Source organism: Polychytrium aggregatum (genome assembly GCF_025602895.1).
Source record: "Polychytrium aggregatum strain JEL109 chromosome Unknown BJ171scaffold_108, whole genome shotgun sequence".
NCBI lineage: Eukaryota > Fungi > Chytridiomycota > Chytridiomycetes > Polychytriales > Polychytrium > Polychytrium aggregatum.
Window position 1 is genome coordinate 64,569 of NW_026516310.1, and position 26,779 is coordinate 91,347.

Consider the following 26,779-nt stretch of genomic DNA (forward strand, 5'->3'; position numbering starts at 1 on the left):
TCGAGACCCCCGATTCACCTCCTTGTTTTGGACAAGTCTGTTCGACCATCTCGGCACCAAGCTGAACATGTCAACCTCGCACCACCAACAAACGGATGGACAGTCCGAGCGGACGATCCGCACCCTCGAGCAATACCTGAGGACATACGCCTCGACCAGCCAAGACGACTGGGACATACAGCTGAGTCATGCAGAGTTTGCATACAACACCGCCAAGTCGAGCACAACTGGCTTGAGCCCCTTTGAGGCGCTCTACGGATTCCAGCCTGATGTTCCCACCTCCTTGACACTGACCGAGTCCACGGCTGGATTGCCTCCCAAACCAAGTGCCTTTGTCAAAGATCATCAAGTCCGACACAAGATGATCGCCGACGCGCTCACGGATGCGCAACAAGTGATGGCGAAGTACTACGACCGCCGACACCAGGATGTCTCCTTTGAAGTTGGAGACCTTGTCTACCTGGACGCCGACAACATCAAGGTCCCCGAAGCCCAGTCAAAGAAGTTGTTGCCCAAGTACCGAGGACCGTTCAAGATAGCGGCCCGACCCAGTCCCCTCAACTACCTGTTGGACTTGCCACCTGGAAGCAAGCTCCATCCTGTCTTCCATGTGTCCAAGCTGCGTCGCCACACGACCCGCAGTCCAGCACAGTTCCCCGACGCCGACGAAGGTGTCCCGGACGACGCACCACTGGAAGACGACCTCGGACAATACTATACTCAAGAATATGAAGTCGAAAGGATCGTGAGGCACAAGAAAGTGGCTGATGGGTCACTTCGGTTTTATGTCAAGTGGGTTGGTTACCCACACTCGGGCAACACATGGCAAACACTGGAGGACTTGTCCCATGCACCCGAGGAGCTGAGTAAATACGGTAAACACCTCGAGGAGCCCCAAATAAAGAGCACACGCAGGGCTCCTCGCAGGAAGCCTTCTTAAGTGTGGGAGTGTAGGAGATGGTATCTCCGACGCTGTGCTGCGCGTACTGCGCGTACTGCGCGGCGCAGTGGGTCGTGACCTGTGCTGCGCTTTGCGTTTTCACGCACCGCAGGCAGGCCACCGCAGGGTATACCTGCGGGTTGCCCCCGTTCCCCCCGTTTGTCTGGAGTTCGGTTTTATCGTGAATAAACGTAAGTGCTCCCCGAGCTCACCCGTCCGCTAGAGTAGCCTAGCACCGCCCTGTTCTGCCCCGTCCTGTCTTGTCTTGTACCCCCTCCCTCCCCGTCTTGCCCCAACGTCCCAGTAGTGGACGTTACACTGTGTCACCCGCATTTGTCAGCCACCGAGCATTTGTCAGACTTTCACATGTTTCTCCGGTTAGCCGCTGCTGCCTGGCTGCTGTCCCGCCGCCTCCGCTGCTTCGCCCCCGCTGCGGCAGGCTTCGCCTCCGGGATCGCCAGACAGATAAATAGCCCGCCTTCGCCCGCTCATGTTTCTGGTCATCACCTTCGACCCCAGACACACTTGACTCTAGATCCTAGACTCGCTAAGATCAATAAAACCCTTCTCTATCTTCTTCTTTTGACTTCCTCTTGATCCCGTGATCTGACATGGTAGCATCGGACGATCCCGCCGTCAATGCCCGCCTCCAGGCCCTTGAGCAACTCTCGCTCGAGGACCGCGCCCTGGTCCTCTCCGCCCTGACCGCCCAGCCGAATCTCCCCACCGTCCCTCCCGGTTTCAAGCGTCCCAAGATCCCGCTCCCCGACGCCTTCACTGGCGAGCGTAAGGCTGCTGTCGTTGACGAGTTTGTCTTCTCAATGACCGAGTACATTGCCTTCCACAGTCTCGATGACGCCACCGCCGTCGCCACCGTCGCCATGAACCTCAAGGGCAAGGCCAAGACCTGGTGGCGCCTCTGGTCCCAGGGCAAGCAACTCGACAACCTGACCCCGGCCGCCGTCCTGTCCCTCGTCCGCGACACCTTCCTTCCGTCCACCTCGCTGCGCACCACCGAGGATGAGTTCGAAGCACTGCGCCACACCGGCTCCGTCGAGCAGTTCAACTCCCGTTTCCGCGATCTCCTCCTCGAGCTGCCCCACTTCAGCAACAACCGCCAGAACCTGCAGCGTTACCTCACCAAGCTCAAGCACAGGGTGCGCATCGAAGTCGAATGGAAGCTTGACTCCAACGCAGCCACCCTCGAAGATGCCATGGCCCTCGCCGAGCGATACGAGTCCATCATGGGTCAATCGCAGCCACTGATGCAGCAGCCCTCTCGCGCTCCGATCCGGGACCAACCCTTCCGCGAGCTCCCGTTCCAGCGACCTCCTCTCTTCCGCGCTCCACCTGGCCAGCCGCAGTTCCGCCCAATGGTCCGTCCTCCTCGTCCCGCCTTCCAGCCAACCCAGCCTCCCGCACGTGACCCCAACGCCATGGACCTCGACAACGTCGACATGCGCCCGATCAAGAAGCTCACCGACCGCGAGAAGGAGTATCTCCGCCGTAACGGAGGCTGCTTCCGCTGCCGCAAGTTCGGCCACATCGCCTCGCAGTGTCCCTTGAACCAGCCCCGCATCAACGCCATCGTCGAGACCGCCGACCAGGCCACCTTCTACGAAGATCAGGGAAACGACGAGGCGGCAACCCCTGGATCCTACGACCTCTGAAGGACCCGGCGAGTTGCCGCCACCCGACTCCGACCCCCGACGCTGAACTATTGACTCTCGCCACCGGACCCCACCTGATCAACTCTCTCATCGACGAACCCCACCGCATTGCCGCCAATCACGGCAAGGGACTGCTTGTGATCGACGCCACCCTCAACGGCTCCCCGATCACCGTCCTCATCGACCCTGGTGCGACTAACTCGCACATCTCCGAGACCCTCGCCTCGACCCTCGACCTTCGAACCAAGACCACCGCCAACGCCGTCACGATGCCCAACGGCAAGTCCTTCCCGTCCTCCGTCACCGATCCCGTCGACCTCACCATCCACGACTACCACGCCCGCATCAACCTCTTCACCGCGCCACTCACCTGGGACGTCATCCTCGGCAAGAACTGGCTCGACCAGACCAACCCCGAGATCGACTGGCCCTCCAACCGAATCAAGTTCTCGATCGACGGGAAGCACCACACTTGGACGGCATCGCGACCCGACTCCGGAATGCCACTCACGACCCTCGAACTCCGATTCCCAGTACCACATGTCGACCCAGCAGATCAACGCACTCGCCTTCGACTCCCGGCGCCGTGTATGTTTGTACTCTGAGCAGTGACTTGAATACAGTTGCTGTTGAACCCTACGACCCCGTTGCCCAACTCGCCCGTGTCCTCGAACCACTGACCCCCGAACACCGATCCATCATCGCAAAGTACCGCGATGCCTTCAACGAACTCAAGGAACTCCCGCCTCACCGACCCGGCATCGACATGAACATCCGACTCGACGACTCTGCCAAGTCCAACCTGGTCGTCGCTCTACCAGATGTCGGCCGAAGAACTCGCTCGACTCAAAGACGAACTCGACCGATTGCTCCGAATCGGCCACATCCGCAAGTCCGTCTCGCCCTTCGGCGCACCGATCTTCTGGGTCAAGCAGGGCGACAAGTTCCGACTCGTCTTTGACTTCCGCGCCCTCAACAAGATCACCGTCAAGGACCGCACCGCGCTGCCCAACATGCGCGAGATCATCGACCGCCTGTCCAAGTGCCGTGTCTTCTCCAAGCTCGACTTGCAACGCGGATTCCACCAGATCCGCATTGCCGACGCCGACACCCCCAAGACGGCCTTCAGGACCAAGTACGGCCACTTTGAGTGGCTTGTGATGCCCTTCGGCCTCGCCAACAGTCCCTCCGTGTTCCAAGCCGCGATGAACGACATCTTCCGCGAGTTCATCGACGACTTTGTGTTCGTCTACATCGACGACATCCTGATCGCATCCGAGGACGAGGACCAGCACATCCGCCACATCGAACTGGTCCTCGACAAGATCCACCGACACGGCTTCAAGATCCGACCCGAGAAGTGTTCGTTCTTCAACTCGACCGTCACCTATCTCGGCTTCATCATCGGCGAAGGACGCATCCAAGTGCATCCCTCGCGCATCGACGCCATCAAGAACTACCCGCGACCAACGACCGAACACGAACTCCGCAGCTTCCTCGGCTTGACCAACACCATCATGAGCTTTGTCCCTGGCTACGCTGCCCTCGCCGGTCCACTCTCGACTCTGATCACCACCCGCTCCGCCAACTCGACCAAGTCCGTCGTCTGGGACGACAACGCCATCGCCGCCTTCGAGCAGCTCAAGTTGCTCTCGCCTCAGTCGCTGCACATGGTCAACCCGGACAAGGACATTCACCTCTTCACCGACTGGTCCGAGTCAAGCGCATCGATTGGTGGATGGATCGGGCAGGACATGGACGGATCCGGCACGGTGCGCCCCATCGCTTTCAACTCGCAGAAACTGCACGGATCCGAACTCAACTACTCGCCCTACAACGGCGAGCTGCTGTCGATCACCCGCCACCTCGACAAGTTCAAGAACTACCTCGTCGGCCGCAAAGTCTTCCTCCACACCGACCAGAAGGCGCTCAAGCACATCCTCGACTCCAAGACCCTCAACAAGCGCCAACAGCGAGCCATCGACACGATGCTGGACTTTGACCTCGAGATCCAGTGGATCCCCGGCTCGTGGAACAAGGTCGCCGACGTGCTCTCGCGCACACCGACAGCCATCTCCAAGGCCGTCCAAGTCTCGATCATCAACGCGATTGTCAACCTCGGACCCTCGCCCGACGATCTCTTGGACACCATCCGCACTCAGTACAGCTCCGACCCGATCCTGTCAGCACTGATCTCGGTCCTCCGCGACAACTCGACCGACGGACTCAAGCCGTGGATGAAGGCACAGCTGCACCGCTTCTCACTTCGACACGGGATTCTCTACTTCGACTCGACCCGCATCTGCATCCCCGGCAAGGACCTCCGCATCTCGATCATCAAGGACCACCACGACTCTGTCTGTGCAGCTCACCCCGGCACCAACACGCTCTACAAGGCCATCTCGACACACTACTACTGGCCCGCCATGTCCAAGGACATTGCCGAGTGGGTCTCGCACTGCGACATCTGCCAGCGAGCCAAGATCCGACGACAACAAGCATACGGTCACTTCTCCCGGATCCCTGTGGCCACCCGCAAGATGGACACTGTCGCCCTCGACTTCATCCTCGGACTCCCGCCTGTCACGGACTCACTCTCGGGACGCACCTTCAACTCGATCACGATCTTTGTCGACTCCCTCACCAAGTACGTCGTCCTGGTTCCTGGCAACAAGACCGACTCGGCCGAAGACGTCGCCCGCCAGTACTTCCGCGATGTCTTTGTGCACTTTGGACTCGCCGGCACTTTCATCTCGGATCACGACACACGCTTCCGGTCGGCCTTCTGGACAGGACTTAACACTCTGCTCAAGACCGAACTCCGGATCGCCTTTGCCCACCACCACGAGGCCGCCGGACAAGTCGAACGCTTTGTGGCAACCGTCGCCGAGGCCATCCGCTGTTCGACTCTGGCCCTCGGCTCCCGCTGGATCGATCAAGTGCCATACATCCAGTTCGCGCTCAACTCACACAGCTCAGCTTCGACTGGACATTCGCCCTTCTTCCTGATGCACGGTCAGCATCCTCGCACTCCTGCCAACACCGACATCATCGCCGAGTCCAACCCTGCAGCACAGTCGATCGAGGAGATGCAAGCGACTCTGGACTTGGTCTCGGACAACATCGGCAAGGCCCAGGACCGGGCCCTGTACTACGCCAACCGACATCGACGCGATATCAGCTACGACATTGGCGACCAAGTCCTGATCGACACGACCGCGTATCACTTCAGCACGGACGACGTCACACCCTCCAAGATGCGGATGCCGTACTTGGGACCCTTCAAGATCATCGAGAAGATCGGAACGACTGGATATCGACTTCGACTCCCGAGGACCCTCCGATTTACAACCGAACTCCCCGCTTCCGCCCTCGTCCCCTACAACACACCATCGACCGACCAACTTGTGTTTGATGAACCCGGACCCAACCACAACGACGAATCAGTGTTCGAAGCGATCATTGGACACAGGATCAACCGACGACGTCGACTTCCTGGATATCGACACGAGTTCTTGCTCCGCTGGCAGGGATACGACCCATCTTACGACTCGTGGGCACCACTGGCCGAACTCTTGGATGGAGGACTCGCAGATATCCACGACTTCCTCAGCCGCAACCGCAACCTTCCGGAAATGGACACACTGATCGACCTTTGCCAAGCACAAGTGCAACGCAACTCGGGATCGAAAAATTGATGGTTTGACTTGAGCACAATTTTTCTGGGGGGGATGTCACAGATCGCTCTGCCCGCCTAGCTGCACCGTCGCACTTGTGTCACTGTTTGCGTCGCACACTTTCCTTTTCCTTTGTCCTGTGACGCCTTTCCTTTTTCCTTGCTCTCATGTTGCACACGCCGCTCTGTTTTCCCTGCATTTGTCATCGACCATGCATTAGTCAGACGCTGTGTCACCCGCATTTGTCAGCCACCGAGCATTTGTCAGACTTTCACATGTTTCTCCGGTTAGCCGTTGCTGCCTGGCTGCTGTCCCGCCGCCTCCGCTGCTTCGCCCCCGCTGCGGCAGGCTTCGCCTCCGGGACCGCCAGACAGATAAATAGCCCGCCTTCACCCGCTCATGTTTCTGGTCATCACCTTCGACCCCAGACACACTTGACTCTAGATCCTAGCCTCGCTAAGATCAATAAAACCCTTCTCTATCTTTTTCTTTTGATCTCCTCTTGATCCCGTGATCTGACAGGAACAGGGCACCTCACTCGGAACACAATCAGAATAACGTTGAGCGATCACTTTATTCTGATCATCTTCGCGAGTACAAACGGTGCGAGGCGAAGAAGCGAGCACCACAGTGGTGTCGGTAGAGGCACGAGGGAAAACATTGGGTGTGTCGCCAACAAGAGGAAGGGGAGAAGGAGAAACGGAAGAAACGGAAGGGAGGGAAGAGGCATCCACAACCTTGAGGATGTGGCTTGCAGGACGGGGAAGGCAAAGGAGTCCACGAGCCCAGTGGAACCTGGGTTCGATGGACTGCAGCCAGGGATAGCCAAGGATAACAGGTTGGTGGGGAGACTTAATGACATCAAAGGAAAGGTGTTGAGTGTAGTCCCCAAGAACAATATTGAGGGGTTCCGTCTCAAAAGTGATAGGGCCGGAAGAAAGTGGCTGGCCATCGACACCTTGGACAGGGAGGGGAGTGGATTTGGAAACGAGGGGGACCGAGAAGCGGTCAACAAAGCTCTCGTCGATGAAGTTGCCGGAGGCGCCAGAATCGACGAGAAGTTGGCAAGAGAGGGAGCGACCAGAAGGGAGAACAAGAGAAGCGGAGAAAACGGGAGAAGACGAAGAAATCGACGAAACGCACGAAGAAGGCTCGGAGCAGAGATCAGTGTCGGCAGCATGGTTCGAGCAGATGACCAAGTTCGCAGGTGGTGTGGAGATCGGGAGCTCTGTCAAAGACATCTGGGAGCCAGATGTGCCCTTAGAAGAGGCGGGTTTGACAGAGTGCGATCCACCACCGACTACATTGATCATTCCACACATAGCCATGCGCTCGACACTTACCTCATGCTCCTTACCATCGACGCTTGCTTCTGGAGGAAGGGGGGACGGCTCCAGATCTAAGCCACCACTTAGATCTGGGCCTGGGCCTGGTCGTTTCCCGACTCGAAGTGCTCCTCCTCACCATCATCGTAGACGATGGTTCGGACAGCCTTCGAACGGGGACGGGAGCCGGGAGCCTGAGGACGGGAGCCAGGGAAGCGGGAACCAGAGGCGGGAGCACGGGAGCCGGACTTGAGGGGGCAGGACTTGGCGACGTGGCCGGGCTTGCCACAGCGGAAGCAGAGGCGCTCCTGGAAGCGGCGGTTCTTCTCCTCGGGGGTCAGGCGGCTGACGACGGCGGCGTCGATCTGCATCGGCTCGGAGTAGAGGACCGGAGGCTCCTGGGCGGGCGGCTGGAAGGACGGAGGTCGGGAGTTGAAGGCCTGGGTGCCGAAGGAAACAGGGCCGGTGTTTCGGAGTTCGTTGTTGAGCTCGATAATACGTGCATCGATCTTGAGGCAACGCTCGACGAACGGGACGAGGCGGAGAGGGAGAGGGTCGATGAAGGAGAGAGGCTGCTTGATCTCCCTTTATTCCAATCTACAGCCTCATTTCTACATCCGTCTCGGTGGACTTGTGAATCAAAATTCACCCTACTTTCAGACATCAGGTCAAATTCGGAGCTGCAAATTATTTGAATGTTGGTGGGCGATTCGACACATTATATTGATCACGGCATTTTATCCTTAAGCTCACGAAGCATGGGCGAATCGCACTTTTGAACTTCCACAATACTTTATTTGTCATTCTGCAACTTCTTCATTCCTTGGATAATGTATAATCAAGAATCCTCGCTCTGACAAACATCATATTTCAGGTGCGATCTCAAACTAAAAGAAGTCGATTATGATCGCAAAACCGACTCGATTGTTTCTCATCACCCATCAATATCATTTCGATCCTCGCTCCAATGACTTTATGATATTCATATAGTCGCGATCAATCGTATCACTGCTTCGTGTCCAATGTATCTCCCGTTTTGTACATCCAGTATGAAGGTTACAACAGGGGAAACCGTATATCCATGTTCATATTCTTTTTTCTAATCGACCCATCATCTGTTACCTCTGAACCGTTTGATGGGAATCGCCACCAGCTTCGTTCGTTTTTGACTGAGGTCAATATTGTCCTCACCCTTCATGAGCCCCGCTACCCCACCGATGCCCACAGAGTGGGCCTGGTTGGCACACTCCTCTCCGGACCCCCTTCCGACTGGTTTGCAAGCCTTGTCAAGTTAGAAAGCCCTCTGCTCCGCAACTTTGCCCAGTTTCGCACTCACCTCGAGGCTCGTTATGGGGATCCTCATGCCGAAATGAGAGCTGAAGCCTCGATGATGAAATTAGTGCAAGGACGCAAGCCCGCATCAGTCTACGCATCGGACTTCCAGCTCCTTCAGGCTGACATCCACTGGAACGAGGCCGCCCGCATTGCCAAGTTTTACGGTGGCTTGAACGACGATGTCACAGATCGCTCTGCCCGCCTAGCTGCACCGTCGCACTTGTGTCACTGTTTGCGTCGCACACTTTCCTTTTCCTTTGTCCTGTGACGCCTTTCCTTTTTCCTTGCTCTCATGTTGCACACGCCGCTCTGTTTTCCCTGCATTTGTCATCGACCATGCATTAGTCAGACGCTGTGTCACCCGCATTTGTCAGCCACCGAGCATTTGTCAGACTTTCACATGTTTCTCCGGTTAGCCGTTGCTGCCTGGCTGCTGTCCCGCCGCCTCCGCTGCTTCGCCCCCGCTGCGGCAGGCTTCGCCTCCGGGACCGCCAGACAGATAAATAGCCCGCCTTCACCCGCTCATGTTTCTGGTCATCACCTTCGACCCCAGACACACTTGACTCTAGATCCTAGCCTCGCTAAGATCAATAAAACCCTTCTCTATCTTTTTCTTTTGATCTCCTCTTGATCCCGTGATCTGACATGGTAGCATCGGACGATCCCGCCGTCAATGCCTGTCTCCAGGCCCTTGAACAACTATCGCTCGAGGACCGCGCCCTGGTCCTCTCCGCCCTGACTGCCCAGCCGAATCTCCCCACGGTCCCTCCCGGTTTCAAGCGTCCCAAGATCCCGCTCCCCGACGCCTTCACTGGCGAGCGTAAGGCTGCTGTCGTTGACGAGTTTGTCTTCTCAATGACCGAGTACATTGCCTTCCACAGTCTCGATGACGCCACCGCTGTCGCCACCGTCGCCATGAACCTCAAGGGCAAGGCCAAGACCTGGTGGCGCCTCTGGTCCCAGGGCAAGCAACTCGACAACCTGACCCCGGCCGCCGTCCTGTCCCTCGTCCGCGACACCTTCCTTCCGTCCACCTCGCTGCGCACCACCGAGGATGAGTTCGAAGCACTGCGCCACACCGGCTCCGTCGAGCAGTTCAACTCTCGCTTCCGCGATCTCCTCCTCGAGCTGCCCCACTTCAGCAACAACCGCCAGAACCTGCAGCGCTACCTCACCAAGCTCAAGCACAGGGTGCGCATCGAAGTCGAATGGAAGCTTGACTCCAACACAGCCACCCTCGAAGATGCCATGGCCCTCGCCGAGCGATACGAGTCCATTATGGGTCAATCGCAACCCCTGATGCAGCAGCCCGCTCGCACTCAGTTCCGCGATCAACCCTTCCGCGAGCTCCAGTTCCAGCGACCTCCTCTCTTCCGCGCTCCACCTGGTCAGCCGCAGTTCCGCCCAATGGTCCGTCCTCCTCGTCCCGCCTTCCAGCCGACCCAGCCTCCCGCACGTGACCCCAACGCCATGGACCTCGACAACGTCGACATGCGCCCGATCAAGAAGCTCACCGACCGCGAGAAGGAGTACCTCCGCCGTAACGGAGGCTGCTTCCGCTGCCGCAAGTTCGGCCACATCGCCTCGCAGTGTCCCTTGAACCAGCCCCGCATCAACGCCATCGTCGAGACCGCCGACCAGGCCACCTTCTACGAAGATCAGGGAAACGACGAGGCGGCAACCCCTGGATACTACGACCTCTGAAGGACCCGGCGAGTTGCCGCCATCCGACTCCGACCCCCGACGCTGAACTATTGACTCTCGCCACCGGACCTCACCTGATCAACTCTCTCATCGACGAACCCCACCGCATTGCCGCCAACCACGGCAAGGGACTGCTTGTGATCGACGCCACCCTCAACGGCTCCCCGATCACCGTCCTCATCGACCCTGGTGCGACCAACTCGCACATCTCCGAGACCCTCGCCTCGACCCTCGACCTTCGAACCAAGACCACCGCCAACGCCGTCACGATGCCCAACGGCAAGTCCTTCCCGTCCTCCGTCACCGATCCCGTCGACCTCACCATCCACGACTACCACGCCCGCATCAACCTCTTCACCGCGCCACTCACCTGGGACGTTATCCTCGGCAAGAACTGGCTCGACCAGACCAACCCCGAGATCGACTGGCCCTCCAACCGAATCAAGTTCTCGATCGACGGGAAGCACCACACTTGGACGGCATCGCGACCCGACACCGGAATGCCACTCACGACCCTCGAACTCCGATCCCAGTACCACATGTCGACCCAGCAGATCAACGCACTGGCTTCGACTCCCGGCGCCGTGTATGTTTGTACTCTGAGCAGTGACTTGAATACAGTTGCTGTTGAACCCTACGACCCCGTTGCCCAACTTGCCCGTGTCCTCGAACCACTGACCCCCGAACACCGATCCATCATCGCAAAGTACCGCGATGCCTTCAACGAACTCAAGGAACTCCCGCCTCACCGACCCGGCATCGACATGAACATCCGACTCGACGACTCTGCCAAGCCAACCTGGTCGTCGCTCTACCAAATGTCGGCCGAAGAACTCGCTCGTCTCAAAGACGAACTCGACCGATTGCTCCGGATCGGCCACATCCGCAAGTCCGTCTCGCCCTTCGGCGCACCGATCTTCTGGGTCAAGCAGGGCGACAAGTTCCGACTCGTCTTTGACTTCCGCGCCCTCAACAAGATCACCGTCAAGGACCGCACCGCGCTGCCCAACATGCGCGAGATCATCGACCGCCTGTCCAAGTGCCGTGTCTTCTCCAAGCTCGACTTGCAACGCGGATTCCACCAGATCCGCATTGCCGACGCCGACACCCCCAAGACGGCCTTCAGGACCAAGTACGGCCACTTTGAGTGGCTTGTGATGCCCTTCGGCCTCGCCAACAGTCCCTCCGTGTTCCAAGCCGCGATGAACGACATCTTCCGCGAGTTCATCGACGACTTTGTGTTCGTCTACATCGACGACATCCTGATCGCATCCGAGGACGAGGACCAGCACATCCGCCACATCGAACTGGTCCTCGACAAGATCCACCGACACGGCTTCAAGATCCGACCCGAGAAGTGTTCGTTCTTCAACTCGACCGTCACCTATCTCGGCTTCATCATCGGCGAAGGACGCATCCAAGTGCATCCCTCGCGCATCGACGCCATCAAGAACTACCCGCGACCAACGACCGAACACGAACTCCGCAGCTTCCTCGGCTTGACCAACACCATCATGAGCTTTGTCCCTGGCTACGCTGCCCTCGCCGGTCCACTCTCGACTCTGATCACCACCCGCTCCGCCAACTCGACCAAGTCCGTCGTCTGGGACGACAACGCCATCGCCGCCTTCGAGCAGCTCAAGTTGCTCTCGCCTCAGTCGCTGCACATGGTCAACCCGGACAAGGACATTCACCTCTTCACCGACTGGTCCGAGTCAAGCGCATCGATTGGTGGATGGATCGGGCAGGACATGGACGGATCCGGCACGGTGCGCCCCATCGCTTTCAACTCGCAGAAACTGCACGGATCCGAACTCAACTACTCGCCCTACAACGGCGAGCTGCTGTCGATCACCCGCCACCTCGACAAGTTCAAGAACTACCTCGTCGGCCGCAAAGTCTTCCTCCACACCGACCAGAAGGCGCTCAAGCACATCCTCGACTCCAAGACCCTCAACAAGCGCCAACAGCGAGCCATCGACACGATGCTGGACTTTGACCTCGAGATCCAGTGGATCCCCGGCTCGTGGAACAAGGTCGCCGACGTGCTCTCGCGCACACCGACAGCCATCTCCAAGGCCGTCCAAGTCTCGATCATCAACGCGATTGTCAACCTCGGACCCTCGCCCGACGATCTCTTGGACACCATCCGCACTCAGTACAGCTCCGACCCGATCCTGTCAGCACTGATCTCGGTCCTCCGCGACAACTCGACCGACGGACTCAAGCCGTGGATGAAGGCACAGCTGCACCGCTTCTCACTTCGACACGGGATTCTCTACTTCGACTCGACCCGCATCTGCATCCCCGGCAAGGACCTCCGCATCTCGATCATCAAGGACCACCACGACTCTGTCTGTGCAGCTCACCCCGGCACCAACACGCTCTACAAGGCCATCTCGACACACTACTACTGGCCCGCCATGTCCAAGGACATTGCCGAGTGGGTCTCGCACTGCGACATCTGCCAGCGAGCCAAGATCCGACGACAACAAGCATACGGTCACTTCTCCCGGATCCCTGTGGCCACCCGCAAGATGGACACTGTCGCCCTCGACTTCATCCTCGGACTCCCGCCTGTCACGGACTCACTCTCGGGACGCACCTTCAACTCGATCACGATCTTTGTCGACTCCCTCACCAAGTACGTCGTCCTGGTTCCTGGCAACAAGACCGACTCGGCCGAAGACGTCGCCCGCCAGTACTTCCGCGATGTCTTTGTGCACTTTGGACTCGCCGGCACTTTCATCTCGGATCACGACACACGCTTCCGGTCGGCCTTCTGGACAGGACTTAACACTCTGCTCAAGACCGAACTCCGGATCGCCTTTGCCCACCACCACGAGGCCGCCGGACAAGTCGAACGCTTTGTGGCAACCGTCGCCGAGGCCATCCGCTGTTCGACTCTGGCCCTCGGCTCCCGCTGGATCGATCAAGTGCCATACATCCAGTTCGCGCTCAACTCACACAGCTCAGCTTCGACTGGACATTCGCCCTTCTTCCTGATGCACGGTCAGCATCCTCGCACTCCTGCCAACACCGACATCATCGCCGAGTCCAACCCTGCAGCACAGTCGATCGAGGAGATGCAAGCGACTCTGGACTTGGTCTCGGACAACATCGGCAAGGCCCAGGACCGGGCCCTGTACTACGCCAACCGACATCGACGCGATATCAGCTACGACATTGGCGACCAAGTCCTGATCGACACGACCGCGTATCACTTCAGCACGGACGACGTCACACCCTCCAAGATGCGGATGCCGTACTTGGGACCCTTCAAGATCATCGAGAAGATCGGAACGACTGGATATCGACTTCGACTCCCGAGGACCCTCCGATTTACAACCGAACTCCCCGCTTCCGCCCTCGTCCCCTACAACACACCATCGACCGACCAACTTGTGTTTGATGAACCCGGACCCAACCACAACGACGAATCAGTGTTCGAAGCGATCATTGGACACAGGATCAACCGACGACGTCGACTTCCTGGATATCGACACGAGTTCTTGCTCCGCTGGCAGGGATACGACCCATCTTACGACTCGTGGGCACCACTGGCCGAACTCTTGGATGGAGGACTCGCAGATATCCACGACTTCCTCAGCCGCAACCGCAACCTTCCGGAAATGGACACACTGATCGACCTTTGCCAAGCACAAGTGCAACGCAACTCGGGATCGAAAAATTGATGGTTTGACTTGAGCACAATTTTTCTGGGGGGGATGTCACAGATCGCTCTGCCCGCCTAGCTGCACCGTCGCACTTGTGTCACTGTTTGCGTCGCACACTTTCCTTTTCCTTTGTCCTGTGACGCCTTTCCTTTTTCCTTGCTCTCATGTTGCACACGCCGCTCTGTTTTCCCTGCATTTGTCATCGACCATGCATTAGTCAGACGCTGTGTCACCCGCATTTGTCAGCCACCGAGCATTTGTCAGACTTTCACATGTTTCTCCGGTTAGCCGTTGCTGCCTGGCTGCTGTCCCGCCGCCTCCGCTGCTTCGCCCCCGCTGCGGCAGGCTTCGCCTCCGGGACCGCCAGACAGATAAATAGCCCGCCTTCACCCGCTCATGTTTCTGGTCATCACCTTCGACCCCAGACACACTTGACTCTAGATCCTAGCCTCGCTAAGATCAATAAAACCCTTCTCTATCTTTTTCTTTTGATCTCCTCTTGATCCCGTGATCTGACAGACGACGTCAAGGACATGCTCGCCATCCGGGGCGAACTGCCTGACACTTTGTCCGAGCTCATCGAGGTCGCCACCCGACTCGATGCCCGCATTCACCAGCGTCGAATGGAAGCCGCCAACACCGTTTGTTACAGGACCACTCCCAGCATTGCCCGCCCACCGACTACCGAAGCCTTCCCTCCCGCGCCCAGAGAGACTCAGCCAGTCGACGCCCCTGTTCCCACGGACCGCGAAGCTGAACGCCGTCTCCGTCGTGCCGACAATCTCTGTCTTTACTGCGGTGACAGTGGCCACTACATCAAGTCCTGCCCCAACCGCAAGCCCTTCAACAACCAGGGAAACGACTCGCGCCAGGGTCTCTAAGGGCCACTGCCCTGGGGCACACCAATGACAACAATAAACTCGTTGTTAAGGGATCATCCTCAATGTTCCCAAAGGCCCCTATTCCCGTTACTGTTCCCATGAAGCACACTGCTACCGCAGCAGCTTCCACGACCACCCCAAATTTGCGCTCTCAACTTCCTCCAGTCCGCCCGCTCCCCAGTCAACTTCCCTCGTCTCCCATCTCCCGTCTACCAACTTCCACCGATGACCCGCCTGATCGACCGCCGTTCCCCCCTGTCACGCCTCGGTCCTCCGAACCAAGCACGCACCCGACCCTGGGCGGTAGCGTGGGAAGCGCCAACAAGGGTGACGCGTGCCTGTCCCCAACGGACGACCAGCACGACGGACCGTGGGAAAGCACGCGTCCTCACCACAAGCCCGTCCCCTGGCCCACCACCAAGCACACCAATCAGTCTCCCATCAAGCCCGACCCCAACCTTGCCTCCCCCCAGTCTGCCGAGTCCTCCACTCTCCCCGCCGACCAGCACGCACCTCCCCCAATCCCAAGGATTGCTGACACCTCCTTGGGGACCTGCCCGCATGCCATCTCGGCCGCCGCATCTGGCACCCCCAACACCAGCCTGTTCCTTGTTTCAGCCTCTCTCGCCCACGAGGACCTTCTCGTGCCCACGGTGGCCATGGTCGATAGTGGCAGCACGACTTGCTTCGTCGATCCCACGTTCGCCCACGATGTCAATCTGCCGCTTCGCCCCAAGGCTGCGCCAATGTCGGCGGTGGCCATCGACGGAAGCATGCTCCCCTCAATCACGGAGGAGACAGCACCAATCGCTGTGCACGTGGGAGACAGTGCCGAGTCTCTCGTGTTCGACGTAATGCGTTGCCCGCATGCCCCCGTCGTCCTCGGCCTCCCGTGGCTCCGTAAGGCCAACCCAGGATTCGACTGGGTTTCTGGGACTATTCAATTCCCGATGAGCCAAGTCGTCGCTGCGTCGTCTGGCGCACCTGTTGAGCCCAACCAACTTCCTGAGAAGTACTCGGAGTTCGCCGATGTCTTTTCGAAGCGCGAAGCGGACCGTCTCCCGGAGCACCGCCCCTACGATTGCCCAATTGACCTCGTCCCAGGTGAAGTACCGCCCTTTGGGCCTATATACAGCCTGGCCGCAGACGAATCCAAGGCCCTGCGGGAGTACTTGGACGAGAACCTCGCGAAGGGGTTCATCCGTCCGTCCAAGTCTCCCGCGGCATCGCCAATCCTCTTTGTGAAGAAAAAGGATGGGACCCTCCGCTTGTGTGTCGACTATCGAAACCTCAACAAGATTACGGTCCGAAACCGCTACCCGCTTCCCCTCATCCCGACACTACTCGAACGGCTCAGTGGGGCAAAGGTGTTTACCAAGATCGACCTGCGTGGAGCGTACAACCTCGTACGCATCCGCCAGAGAGATGAATGGAAAACAGCCTTTCGTACTCCATTCGGGCTGTTCGAGTACCTCGTGATGCCATTCGGACTCACGAACGCCCCCGCCGTGTTCCAGCACTTCCTGAACGACGTGTTCAGGGATGTGCTGGACATCTTTGTGGTGGTCTACCTCGATGACATCCTGGTGTTCTCCAACTCCCAGGATGAGCATGAAGAACACGTCAAGGAAGTCCTGCTGCGTCTGCGAACCCATGGCCTGTCCGCGAAGCCTGAGAAGTGCATGTTCGACCAACAAGAGGTCGAGTTCCTGGGATTCGTGGTCACCACCGGCCATGTGAAGATGGACCCGTCGAAGGTCAAGGCCGTTGTCGAGTGGAACCCCCCCGCACACTGTCAAAGGTGTACAGCGCTTCCTGGGCTTTGCCAACTTCTACCGTCAATTTATCAAGGACTACTCGTCGCTGGCAATCCCCTTGAACGCGCTCACGGGGAAGGACGTGCCGTTCAACTGGACCCCTCAAGCACAAGCCGCGTTTGACAAGCTCAAGAGTCGATTCACCTCCGCCCCTGTCCTCGCACATCCCCGCCTGGATGCGCCGTTCGTCGTGGAAACGGACGCATCCGACTATGCCATCGGAGCGGTCCTCTCGCAGCCTGACGACAGTGGTATGCTACATCCAGTGGCATTCCACTCTCGGAAGCTGCAACAAGCAGAGAGCCGCTACGATGTGCACGACAAGGAGTTACTGGCGATCGTGGACGCTCTTAAGCGCTGGAGGCACTTCCTCATTGGGTCACCGCACAAGATCACAGTGTTCTCGGACCACCGCAACCTCCAGTATTTCATGGAGTCACGTGCCCTCAACGGGCGATAGGCCCGCTGGTCGATGTTCCTCTCGGACTTTGACTTTCTGGTCTCCTATCGGCCGGGTAAGACACATGCCAAGGCAGACGCACTGTCTCGCCGTGCCGAGCACGGATTTGAGGAGGGAGGGGGTCATGCACGGATCGAAGCTCCCCTCCTGCGACCTGAGCAGATCCTCGCAGCCATGACGCGTCGCGACAACTCCGACACGAACCGCGACAACTCCGACAACCCCGACAACTCCGACAAGCACCGCGACGACTCCGACGCAAACCCAGACGACATCGTGGAACCAACAACCACCGTGTCGGACCGCCACATCCCCGCCAATACCGGCACCACGCCCAAGGCAACGGTCACCAACAATGGGGAACAGCTCCGCCTGCTCCAGGAGTACCACGACAACCCCCTGGCCGGCCACTTTGGAATCAACAAGACGTTCAAGCTACTCTCCCGCGATTTCACCTGGCCAGGTATGAGGCAGATGGTCGCCGACTATGTTCGGTCGTGCGACACCTGCGCTCGAGCCAAGACCCCACGACATGCTCCAAGCGGTCTGCTGATGCCCCTCCCGATCCCGGAACGACCGTGGGGTCCATCTCCATGGACTTTGTGACGGACCTCCCACCTGTCCAAGGATTCGACTCGATTCTGGTGGTTGTGTGCCGTCTGGCGAAGATAGCACACTTCATCGCGTGTGCCAAGACGATCACCGCCCAGCACACAGCCACGTTGGTGCTTCGCGAGGTTGTGCGACTGCACGGGTTGCCCGACTCAGTCGTATCTGATCGCGGCCCCCAGTTTGCCTCTCGTTTCTGGGACAGGTTCCTTGAACTGCTCGGAACAACAACCAACCTCTCGTCTGGGTTCCACCCCCAGTCCAACGGTCAAACGGAGCGTGTGAACCAGGTCCTTGAACAATACCTCCGATGCTACACCTCCTACCGACAAGACAATTGGGTGGACCTCCTTCCACTGGCCGAGTTTGCATACAACAACGCAGCTCACGAGTCGACCGGGGTCGCACCATTCTACGCTAACTACGGTCTTCATCCTAGATTCTCTGTGCACCAGCCTGTCGGGTCAATCAATCCGGCTGCCGAACCAGCCTGTCGGGTCAATCAATCCGGCTGCCGAGTCACACGCCATACTCATTGGCAATATCAGGGAGTACTTGACTGCGAACCTCCGCGACTCCCAGGAGCGTTACAAGTACTACGCGGACCTGCGGCGAGCGGAGGCACCCGAGTACTCCCCGGGTGACCAAGTCTGGTTGCGCCGCCTCAACATCAAGACCACTCGCCCCTCCGACAAGTTGGACTACAAGCGCATTGGTCCGTACAAGATCAAGAGGAAGATCAACGACGTTGCCTACGAATTGGAACTCCCACCACGTTTCCGGATTCATCCGGTATTTCATGTGTCACTGCTAGACCCCCACGTGACCCCACTCATCCCCAATCGTATCATCCCACCCCCACCACCAGTTGAAGTCGAGGGCAATATCGAGTATGAGGTCGAAGAAATATTGGACTCGAAGAAACAAGGTCGTGGGATGCTTTACTTGGTATCCTGGAAAGGATACCCAATGTCGGAATCCACCTGGGAATCGCCCGCAAATGTGATGAACGCTCCGGAGCTGGTGGAGGAGTTCCACCAGCGATACCCGGACAAGCCAAAGCCGGTATCCAGGTCTCGCAGTCGGTGAAGGGGGGAGTGATGTGACGACTCGGTCCAATCGCCACATGTCGCGAGGGCTGGGTCGTACACGCGAGCGAGGAGGCTCCCCACCACTACCCCCACTGCGGTTTGCTGGGTTCTCACGATATATAAAGGGTGAAGCCCCAGCACTGGAAGGACCCAGCAAGACGAGTCTTCTGTTCATCTCGCCTTCCTGCCTACTCCGCTGACCAGCCTGTCTGAATACACCTCCGTTCCCACGCTGCCTTGCCCGCTCCGCTCGCCCGTGCCCCGATTGTCCCATGTCCCGTCCCCGGTCCGTCCCTCGTTCATTACAGTTCGGTGTTGTATTCCATATCAAGAGAGATGTTTCCAATGATCCGAAAACTCTCAATGACGCACTGTTGCCTCTGCCCATTATCCAACACATAACACAGTATATCCGTGCAGAGTCTCATTCTCCTCAACTGTGTTTCCTCGATGCCTTCCTTGGGCGCTGTGAGCTTGCCGGTGGGTTGGCACGTCGATTCGGTAGCGAGAGGTGATATCTAGACCAGATATTTATCAGCTCGTTGGCTTCCGTTGCTGTGTCTCCCATCCAGATAATGACTTCCAGATTCTTACCTTTCCTTCTCCACTCTCTGCCGCAAAATGCCAGTCATCACAAACTCGTTGGTGTGGATCGTCCATCCCTTCTGAGCAAGTGCTTGACACTCCTCCTCGTCTTCATGGCAGCCCAAGACGATGGTATTTTCGTCTGGGGATTCATCGACTCGCTGTATCATCTGAGACACGATGTACGGATTTAGTGGGCCATCACTATGTTGATCGTTGCGGTCGCCATTACTTCCACCTTACCGTGCCGCCCGATGCGCTAACAATCTCCCTCAGCTCGTCTTCCGCAGGTTTAATATTTTTTGTTGCATAGAACTGCAGCCCCTTCATCAGCGAACTTGGATGCATCTGAGTCTGTGCAAGGGAAGACCTCAGCGAGAAACTATGGGCCTTCTCGCCTTCCTTATCTTGTAAAATGAACTTCTTTTCGTCTGCCAGTTGAGCGTCGTAGTCGTCACTATGGCTGTCTCCAAGTCATCATACTCATCGCTCAAGATGGAGCATCATTTATCTTCCAGCAATCGCCGAACTCTTACCCACAAAGTAGCCCTTTGATTTTGAATCGTCGAGCCACCGGATACTGACAATGTTCCGACCAGCGGAAAGCGCACATAAAAACTTCACTGTGCGTCGTATTTTGTCTGTGACCAGGTGTGTGCAGTCTTCCCATGAATCTGCGACTCGTCCACCAAGATCCTCTACGATCTAAATTAAGCCCAGCCAAGTCGATCGCTTCAGGTTCAGAATATACCACCACGTTTCCCCCCCCCAACACACATGCATCCGGAGTATTTTCGCCACTCACCGCCCGACGTGACTCATCATCGATTCCAGTAAACATGACACTTGGAGCTATATCTGTGTGAATCGCCTTTGCATCATCCGTGCCGTATGTCCACGATCGCTGCGCTCGAACCGAGCTCGTCCAGCTGTAATTTTGAGTTGACCACATTCTCGTTAATCAACTATGGCTTACCCCATTCTTCATCCCGCCTGCGACATGCATTCGTTACAGGCTCTGACACTGTCGTCAAAAATATGTTCTAGATCATCCAGGACTAATGGATAGGAAGGCTACACACCTATCTTGCGACTGCTGTACCGACTGGCTGCTCAAGGGGTTCATAATGGCTTGCTGATTCTGCTCCTCGTCCGTTAACAGACCCGAGTTTCCACGGGGCAGTGTTCTCTGAGAGGCACTTTCTTGGTTGCTGCGGTCCCTTATTCGCTTTGACTGTCGAGCTGCTGTTGAGATGTCTCGAGCCTTGCGTTTCCGAGTTTTGCCCAGAGTCAGAGTGGCATTTGCATCACCCTCGCTTTGAGCAGTGGACACTGATCTCAGTGTCGAGGACACTGTCAGGGCAGGGGTATATTGCGACAAAGTCTCGTGCTGTGGGCCTTCCGAGCTGTCGCTGGCGCCATTTCGTGTGATATGAACTGAGGCCTGCTCCTCTTCAGTCACATTCTCGATGTTCTCGGCTGCCTCCTTCGCTTCCGAATATGAACCCATCTCGGCAATGTCGTCTATTTTCAGTGTAGCTGTGTCTGGGGCCTGGCTGATCGAGTGTGAGGCCCAGAGCTCTGATACCCGTTGCTCCTCGTCTTCGACAGCGGTTGATTTGCCAAAAACTTCGGATGTCTTGCTGTTACTTCGACTACTTCGACTACTTCGGGTGTTGGTTGTTGTTGATGAACTTGTCCGCCAAGAGACAGCCCTTGCTGCTGCTCGATGTTCGAGGACCACCGAGGGCTCGGAAAGAATTACCGAATCGGAAATCTCATCCCACCTACCAGGCACCTTTCGACGACCTGAGATTGCAGATTTTGCCAAACGCTTCTTTGCTTGGCCCCTCTGTGAATTTCCGCGGAATGATTCGGCTTCTGCGTTCACTGGAGGCACTGAATACTGAAAGCTGGACTGAGAAACACGATGCACCTCATTGTCCGTCTTGTCATCCGAAATTTTTGACTCGTTGATAACATCGGGTGTGCTTGACTGATGAGCCGATAGTGTCGCACCATCACTCGTGCTGGAATTCTGCCGCTCGGACACTGACGAATGGTTTGGGTTTGGGCTGGATGAAGGGCTGTTTCGTTGAACGCTCTTGTTTCTCGATTTGGCAGCAGAGTCTTGACCGTCACCAGTATCGTGAATATCAGCAAATGATGCCAAGGCATCTTGTGCATGGTGACAGTTTGATTGGGCGGCGACGCACGAATCAGCGACCTGATTGGTGATCCGGTTATTTGACGTCCTCTCCGCGGCCAGATGGAGGGCCATGTTCATGGGAACGGTCGTACTTTCCGTTTCCGAGCCCATCCACACCCCGCCAGGTGTGTCAGACAGAGCATGTGGATCAACTTGGCCTGGAATCTCTTCTGCCCGGTGTGCAATCGAGTCAATGCCATCGTCAGCTTGGACTGGGGCATTGTTCTTCTGGACACGATCGACACCGATATCAGCATCCGGCTGGGCTTCTTCGTTTGGATTTGGCCCATTCGTTCTGCCATCGCCAGGATCGCCATGTAGCAGAGCCCCTCGTTCGTTTGCTATCGCAGGGTCTGGCGTGGCATGGACGCTCCGCCCGCTCTTGGCGGATCTGGACGACAGGAATCCGTCCAAGTCCGCCTCGATCAAGAGAGTTGGCTCCAGATCCAATCCGGTTTCGGTCAAGTTGTTCTGGACAAAACCCTCGTCTGGCCAGCTTCCAATGTCATGTTGGGGCTGCAGAGGCTGGGTTTGAGGCTCGCTGCTGTGAAGACTTGTCGCTCGGTTGGCTCCTGAGCCGCGATCGTCCAGCAGATCAGGCGATGGAAGTATCAGCTTTGACGAACCCTGCTCGCTCTTCGTTTGTGTCGATTCATATTCATCAAATACATCGGCGCCTTCCCCTAGGAGGTCGGCCGGGCTAGCCTTCTTTATCTTGGAGCGGCTGCCGCCGGGAATATGAAACGCGGGGCTTCGAATCGGCGAAAGCATCGACTGATGGGTCCGCGAGATGTTTTCATGGATGAGAGGGACAGAGCTCGAAGCTTCATCAGCCGGGATAACTGGTTGAGTTGAAACAACGTGCTCGATATTCGACGAGCCTGTACCCTCGACGATCTGCGTTGTTGACACCATGCCGCTCTGGACGAGTTGGGTGGACGGTCCATCGAACGGCGGAGACGCAAATGGGGCCGGCATGGTTGGCTCTACACTTCCAGAGTCAGTCTGGCCGAGCGGTGCTCCGTCGTCTAGAGTATTCAACAAAGTCAGCCAAGCAGACCACTTCATAACCGCTATGTTCGCCGATATCCTGCCTCACACTTGCCTGTTTGTGTCTCCTACACCGTTAACCAAAGAACCGGATATGGAAGGGGTCAAAAGCTGGGCGAGGCCGATTCAAGAGCTGGCAACATGGGTCAGCGGCTTGGTCTGGCAGTGCGAGACATCAAGCCTGCTGGCGCCAGATCCGCTCATGGAGCCAGACCATCCATGGACCCTGGACAGCTGGGCTCCCTTAACCGCCGCCTCGCCCCCCCCCCCTCGCTTCATTCTCTGCCTCGTCATGCCTCTGATGTTCTCGGCATACCACCGCCCAGAAGCCCGCATGCTGGATAATGACTACCTTGTCTTCGCGAAGTGGATCAACGATTTCATAACGGCATACGGCCGGCCCGAATTGAACTGCTTGGTTGTTCAATAGCTGGTACGCCCTTGCAGGATACAGTCTAACGGAATCGTCACCTTGGCCAATAGAGGTAAAGTTTGTGGATTCGAGGTCCTGGATAAAATGGATCGATCCTTGCGAGGATATCTCTACCGAGGATGAAGAGCATGTGTCAAGGCAGTAATCAAGCACCCAGCAGTGTTCGTCAGAATTGTCGGCTGGAGCTGTTGAGAGGAGTGAGCAGTGTGATGGATGCTGGTCCCATCTGATTCTGTCCAGCTCTCCCAGGCGAGAGTCCCTACAGACTGGTCTCTGACGGAACTGTTACCAACCGAAAATCGCATGGAGTCCGCTGACACCAGGCACGGGCAATACGACATCAGCTTCCATGTTGCTTCCAACACAGGTAATTCCTGTGTGGATGGGGTATTTGATCTGGTTGTCTGGATTGGCTTCATCAATGCAATAGAGATAGGCAGCCTAGTCGCAGAAGCGCACGATCGGTCGGGATCGACCGCTGTTGTCAGTTTCCATGGGAAGTTGGGGGGGGGTAAAGATACCCCATGTGCGCAAGCGAGGGGCAGAGTCTTTCGAGACTCGATGGATACCCTGCCGACTTGGCGGCTCCGCATCTTCCGCTCGCGGTTGCAGCTTTGATCGCCGGGCAAACCACATTATCTTCTGGACGAGAATCGGTTCGGAATATGCGATGGCACAGCGCCTCAGTGCGGCGGAGCACCGAGGCCATAAAAACCCAAGACAAAATAGATGAAGACTTGTTTACCAGCTTCCGCTCACTGGGTGAAAGGCCCAGCTTGTCCTTGACTTCGTTGACAAAGGCCAGTTTGGACAAGAGAGCCTGGTCGTAGGACGACGAGTCGCTGGGGTCGCTGACGGCTTGGGTGGGCTCGACGGAGGCCGGATAGGTGTTCGCAAAGGTGCCGAGGAGGGGGCTCTGCGATCGCGGCAGCGATTCACGCATCGCTTTGGCCGGCCTGGTTGGATCGGGTTGGATCTGGGAGAATTGAGGGGGCGATCTGGGAGGACGTTCGCTCCAAGATGATCAAGGCCATGACGACCCAATCCCCAAGCAGGCCGCCCGACATCGCACCAGGCGCCGCGCTGCGCATCGTTCGCGCCTCGCCCTTCGCTTGCTGCCGCTGCTTGCGTGTCATCTCATCGGACAGATCGCTCGGGGCCGAGATACGGACACTTCCCAGCAGCCCAGTCGGCCTCAGATCTCCAGAGTCCACAATGCTTCCCTCGGGCCCCTCAGGTAGCGGCAATCTGCCGGTCGGCGCTGTAGGCGACGGACAAGCCCTGCGTTGATGGCCCCATTGCTGCCGATCGCTGTCGATCGCTGTCGATCCTGGTCGGTTGCTGTCGATCCTGGTCGGTTGCTGCACCTCCCGCTGATTCACATTCTCCCCACCGTGTTTATCCCGCCGGACGCAATGGTATCCAACCATAGGCTTCTGTAAGTCGGCTGTTGTGCGTGTTTAGCGATGGGCCTGTGGATCTCTGGCAATGCAGCCCAGGACACAATCTCATGGCGAATCCTCATCGTGCAGACAATGCACCCGTGTCCAAGGGGGTGTTTCTGTTCGTCGGAATCAACAGCCTACTCTCGGCCGTTTTCAAGTTCAAGCACAGCTTTCATCTGCAGCTTTTCCCCCACATTGTGCGCGACCACCAAGTACGTTTGCTCCGGCCGTGGATACCATTGGAGGTGCCAGCACTTGCCCAAGCCCATACGGACAGAGCTCGGGACTAATCTTTTGATTGCATTCGAACTCGTGGTGGCGAATGCGGATGACCGGAGCAGTTCTGGAGACTGATCTCAACTCATTGCGGTGAGTTTGCTGGACAGCCATGAGCCTGAGGAATCTCACTACTTGCATCGGCGCCTTGGTCCTGCCTCTGTTATGATTTTAATCGCCACCCCTCTCGCCGCTGTCTCGTTCAAACTCCTCAACTATCAAACTTTCAAATCGTCGCGCTGAACTACTTCCGACGAACAACCAGCTTTCCGCAGCAGTGCAGAGATCCTGTTCGGCAGCTTGTTGATCTACCACATGCGCTTAATTGAGCGACAATGGGGAACCTCCAAGTTCGCTTCCTTTGTGACAATCACTTCGACCCTGTCAACCATATTCTACGTGGCCGTCCTCGCCTCGGGCCATTACTTTGGCCTGAAATATGTGTCGTCGGGACCATATGCCATTATCGTACGTTCCAACCTACGCAACCGCGCCAGTGACCCCGACTAGAGTCCACTGCCGATTCGTCTGCGAGGCCGCTCGATGGACTGAGACTCGCCGGCTCCGATTACTCACTCTCCGACTCCCTCGCACCGCCAGTTTGCTGCCCTGTGGCAGTATCATGCAACTGTTCCGGCCACTTGGAAGTCGCAGTTGCTGGGCATGAGCTTCAGCGACAAGTATCTGCCATACATGATGGCTGCCCAGGTAACTTGGTCGCGAGTTGGCAAGTTGTATTTCGATGCAAGTTCGAGTTCTGATATGCGGCATCAAGCTCCACTTGTGCGATTGACCCCTTGCTGTCGCCGTCATGCATGGCCGGCGTCTTGACTTCACGCCTCGAATCTGGATCGCTGTAACCGTCTGGGCATGGTATTGGTCGCATCGGTCTCATCTCGCCGCAATCTGCCTTTTCCTCCCTCATCCTTCCCCATTGGCGACATGGATCGCGATCCAAAACGAGGAAGCTCTTGCTGTCGTCGTTCCCAAACTCAGCCGTGGCCGGCGTCTGTGGCCTTGCCGCAGGAATGCTCTATCGACAACCGCTACTTCCCTTCCAAAAGTGGCGCTATCCCCAGGCTGTTCGCAGCTTTTGCAAGGCGTGGATCCTTCCCTTGCTGATGTCCTCCAATGTCCAGCGACCTTCCCTCACCAATGTTCAGGAGCGTACACCTCGACCACCCGCCCCAAGAACCAGTAACCATGATGCCGACACTATTGCCCAAGCTTCGACAGAAAATCCTCCAGAGGAACAGATCTCAGCCCTTGAAAGCATGGGCTTCCAGCGCGAGGACGTCCTCGCCGCGTTGCGCATGAGCGGCAATGATACAAATCGAGCGGCTGCACTCTTGCTTGATGGGCAGGAGGGTCAGAACATGCAGTGAACCTGGGTACACCGATTGACACGCTCTATTTGAGGATTGGGTCTTCGTCATCGAGAGAGCCTTCTTAGCACGATCCCGTTGCTGTGGACGGATTATAGCTACACGAATCTTTGTTTCCGAGCCCTGTGATGTGACAAAGTCTATACTCGAATTCTCAATATTGGCATTGCCGTTCTGGATCGTACTGGGCCTGGTGTGATGCGCCATACA

At 57.3% G+C, this 26,779-nt stretch overlaps 5 protein-coding genes across 5 annotated transcripts; 1 reads left to right on the top strand and 4 right to left on the bottom strand.

The window, feature by feature from the left end:
• Positions 1–7,698: 7,698 nt before the first annotated feature.
• On the bottom strand, positions 7,699–8,975 carry BJ171DRAFT_590032 (uncharacterized protein; the record flags this gene model as incomplete). The annotated part of the gene is made up of 2 exons (XM_053114472.1): positions 7,699–8,121; positions 8,949–8,975. The coding sequence occupies 2 exons, from the start codon at positions 8,973–8,975 to the stop codon at positions 7,699–7,701; spliced, it is 450 nt and encodes a 149-aa protein (XP_052961885.1).
• Positions 8,976–19,350: 10,375 nt separating this feature from the next.
• BJ171DRAFT_537024 (uncharacterized protein) lies at positions 19,351–20,575 on the bottom strand. The gene is made up of 3 exons (XM_053112862.1): positions 20,015–20,575; positions 19,781–19,941; positions 19,351–19,704 (listed from the first exon to the last, which is right to left on the bottom strand). Exons 1-3 carry the CDS (start codon positions 20,117–20,119, stop codon positions 19,620–19,622), a joined length of 351 nt encoding a protein of 116 aa, XP_052961886.1. The 5' UTR covers positions 20,120–20,575; the 3' UTR covers positions 19,351–19,619.
• On the bottom strand, positions 20,343–23,202 carry BJ171DRAFT_26064 (uncharacterized protein). The gene is made up of 4 exons (XM_053106773.1): positions 23,086–23,202; positions 20,854–23,008; positions 20,577–20,700; positions 20,343–20,412 (listed from the first exon to the last, which is right to left on the bottom strand). The coding sequence occupies exons 2-4, from the start codon at positions 22,956–22,958 to the stop codon at positions 20,392–20,394; spliced, it is 2,250 nt and encodes a 749-aa protein (XP_052961887.1). The 5' UTR covers positions 22,959–23,008; positions 23,086–23,202; the 3' UTR covers positions 20,343–20,391.
• Positions 23,203–23,448: 246 nt separating this feature from the next.
• On the bottom strand, positions 23,449–24,227 carry BJ171DRAFT_25995 (uncharacterized protein). Its single transcript, XM_053106771.1, has one exon. It carries the CDS (start codon positions 24,054–24,056, stop codon positions 23,574–23,576), a length of 483 nt encoding a protein of 160 aa, XP_052961888.1. The 5' UTR covers positions 24,057–24,227; the 3' UTR covers positions 23,449–23,573.
• Positions 24,228–24,597: 370 nt separating this feature from the next.
• Positions 24,598–26,753, top strand: BJ171DRAFT_537028 (uncharacterized protein). The gene is made up of 7 exons (XM_053112863.1): positions 24,598–24,700; positions 24,896–24,901; positions 24,996–25,120; positions 25,250–25,277; positions 25,450–25,652; positions 25,785–25,892; positions 26,153–26,753. The coding sequence occupies exons 1-7, from the start codon at positions 24,679–24,681 to the stop codon at positions 26,567–26,569; spliced, it is 909 nt and encodes a 302-aa protein (XP_052961889.1). The 5' UTR covers positions 24,598–24,678; the 3' UTR covers positions 26,570–26,753.
• Positions 26,754–26,779: the final 26 nt, after the last annotated feature.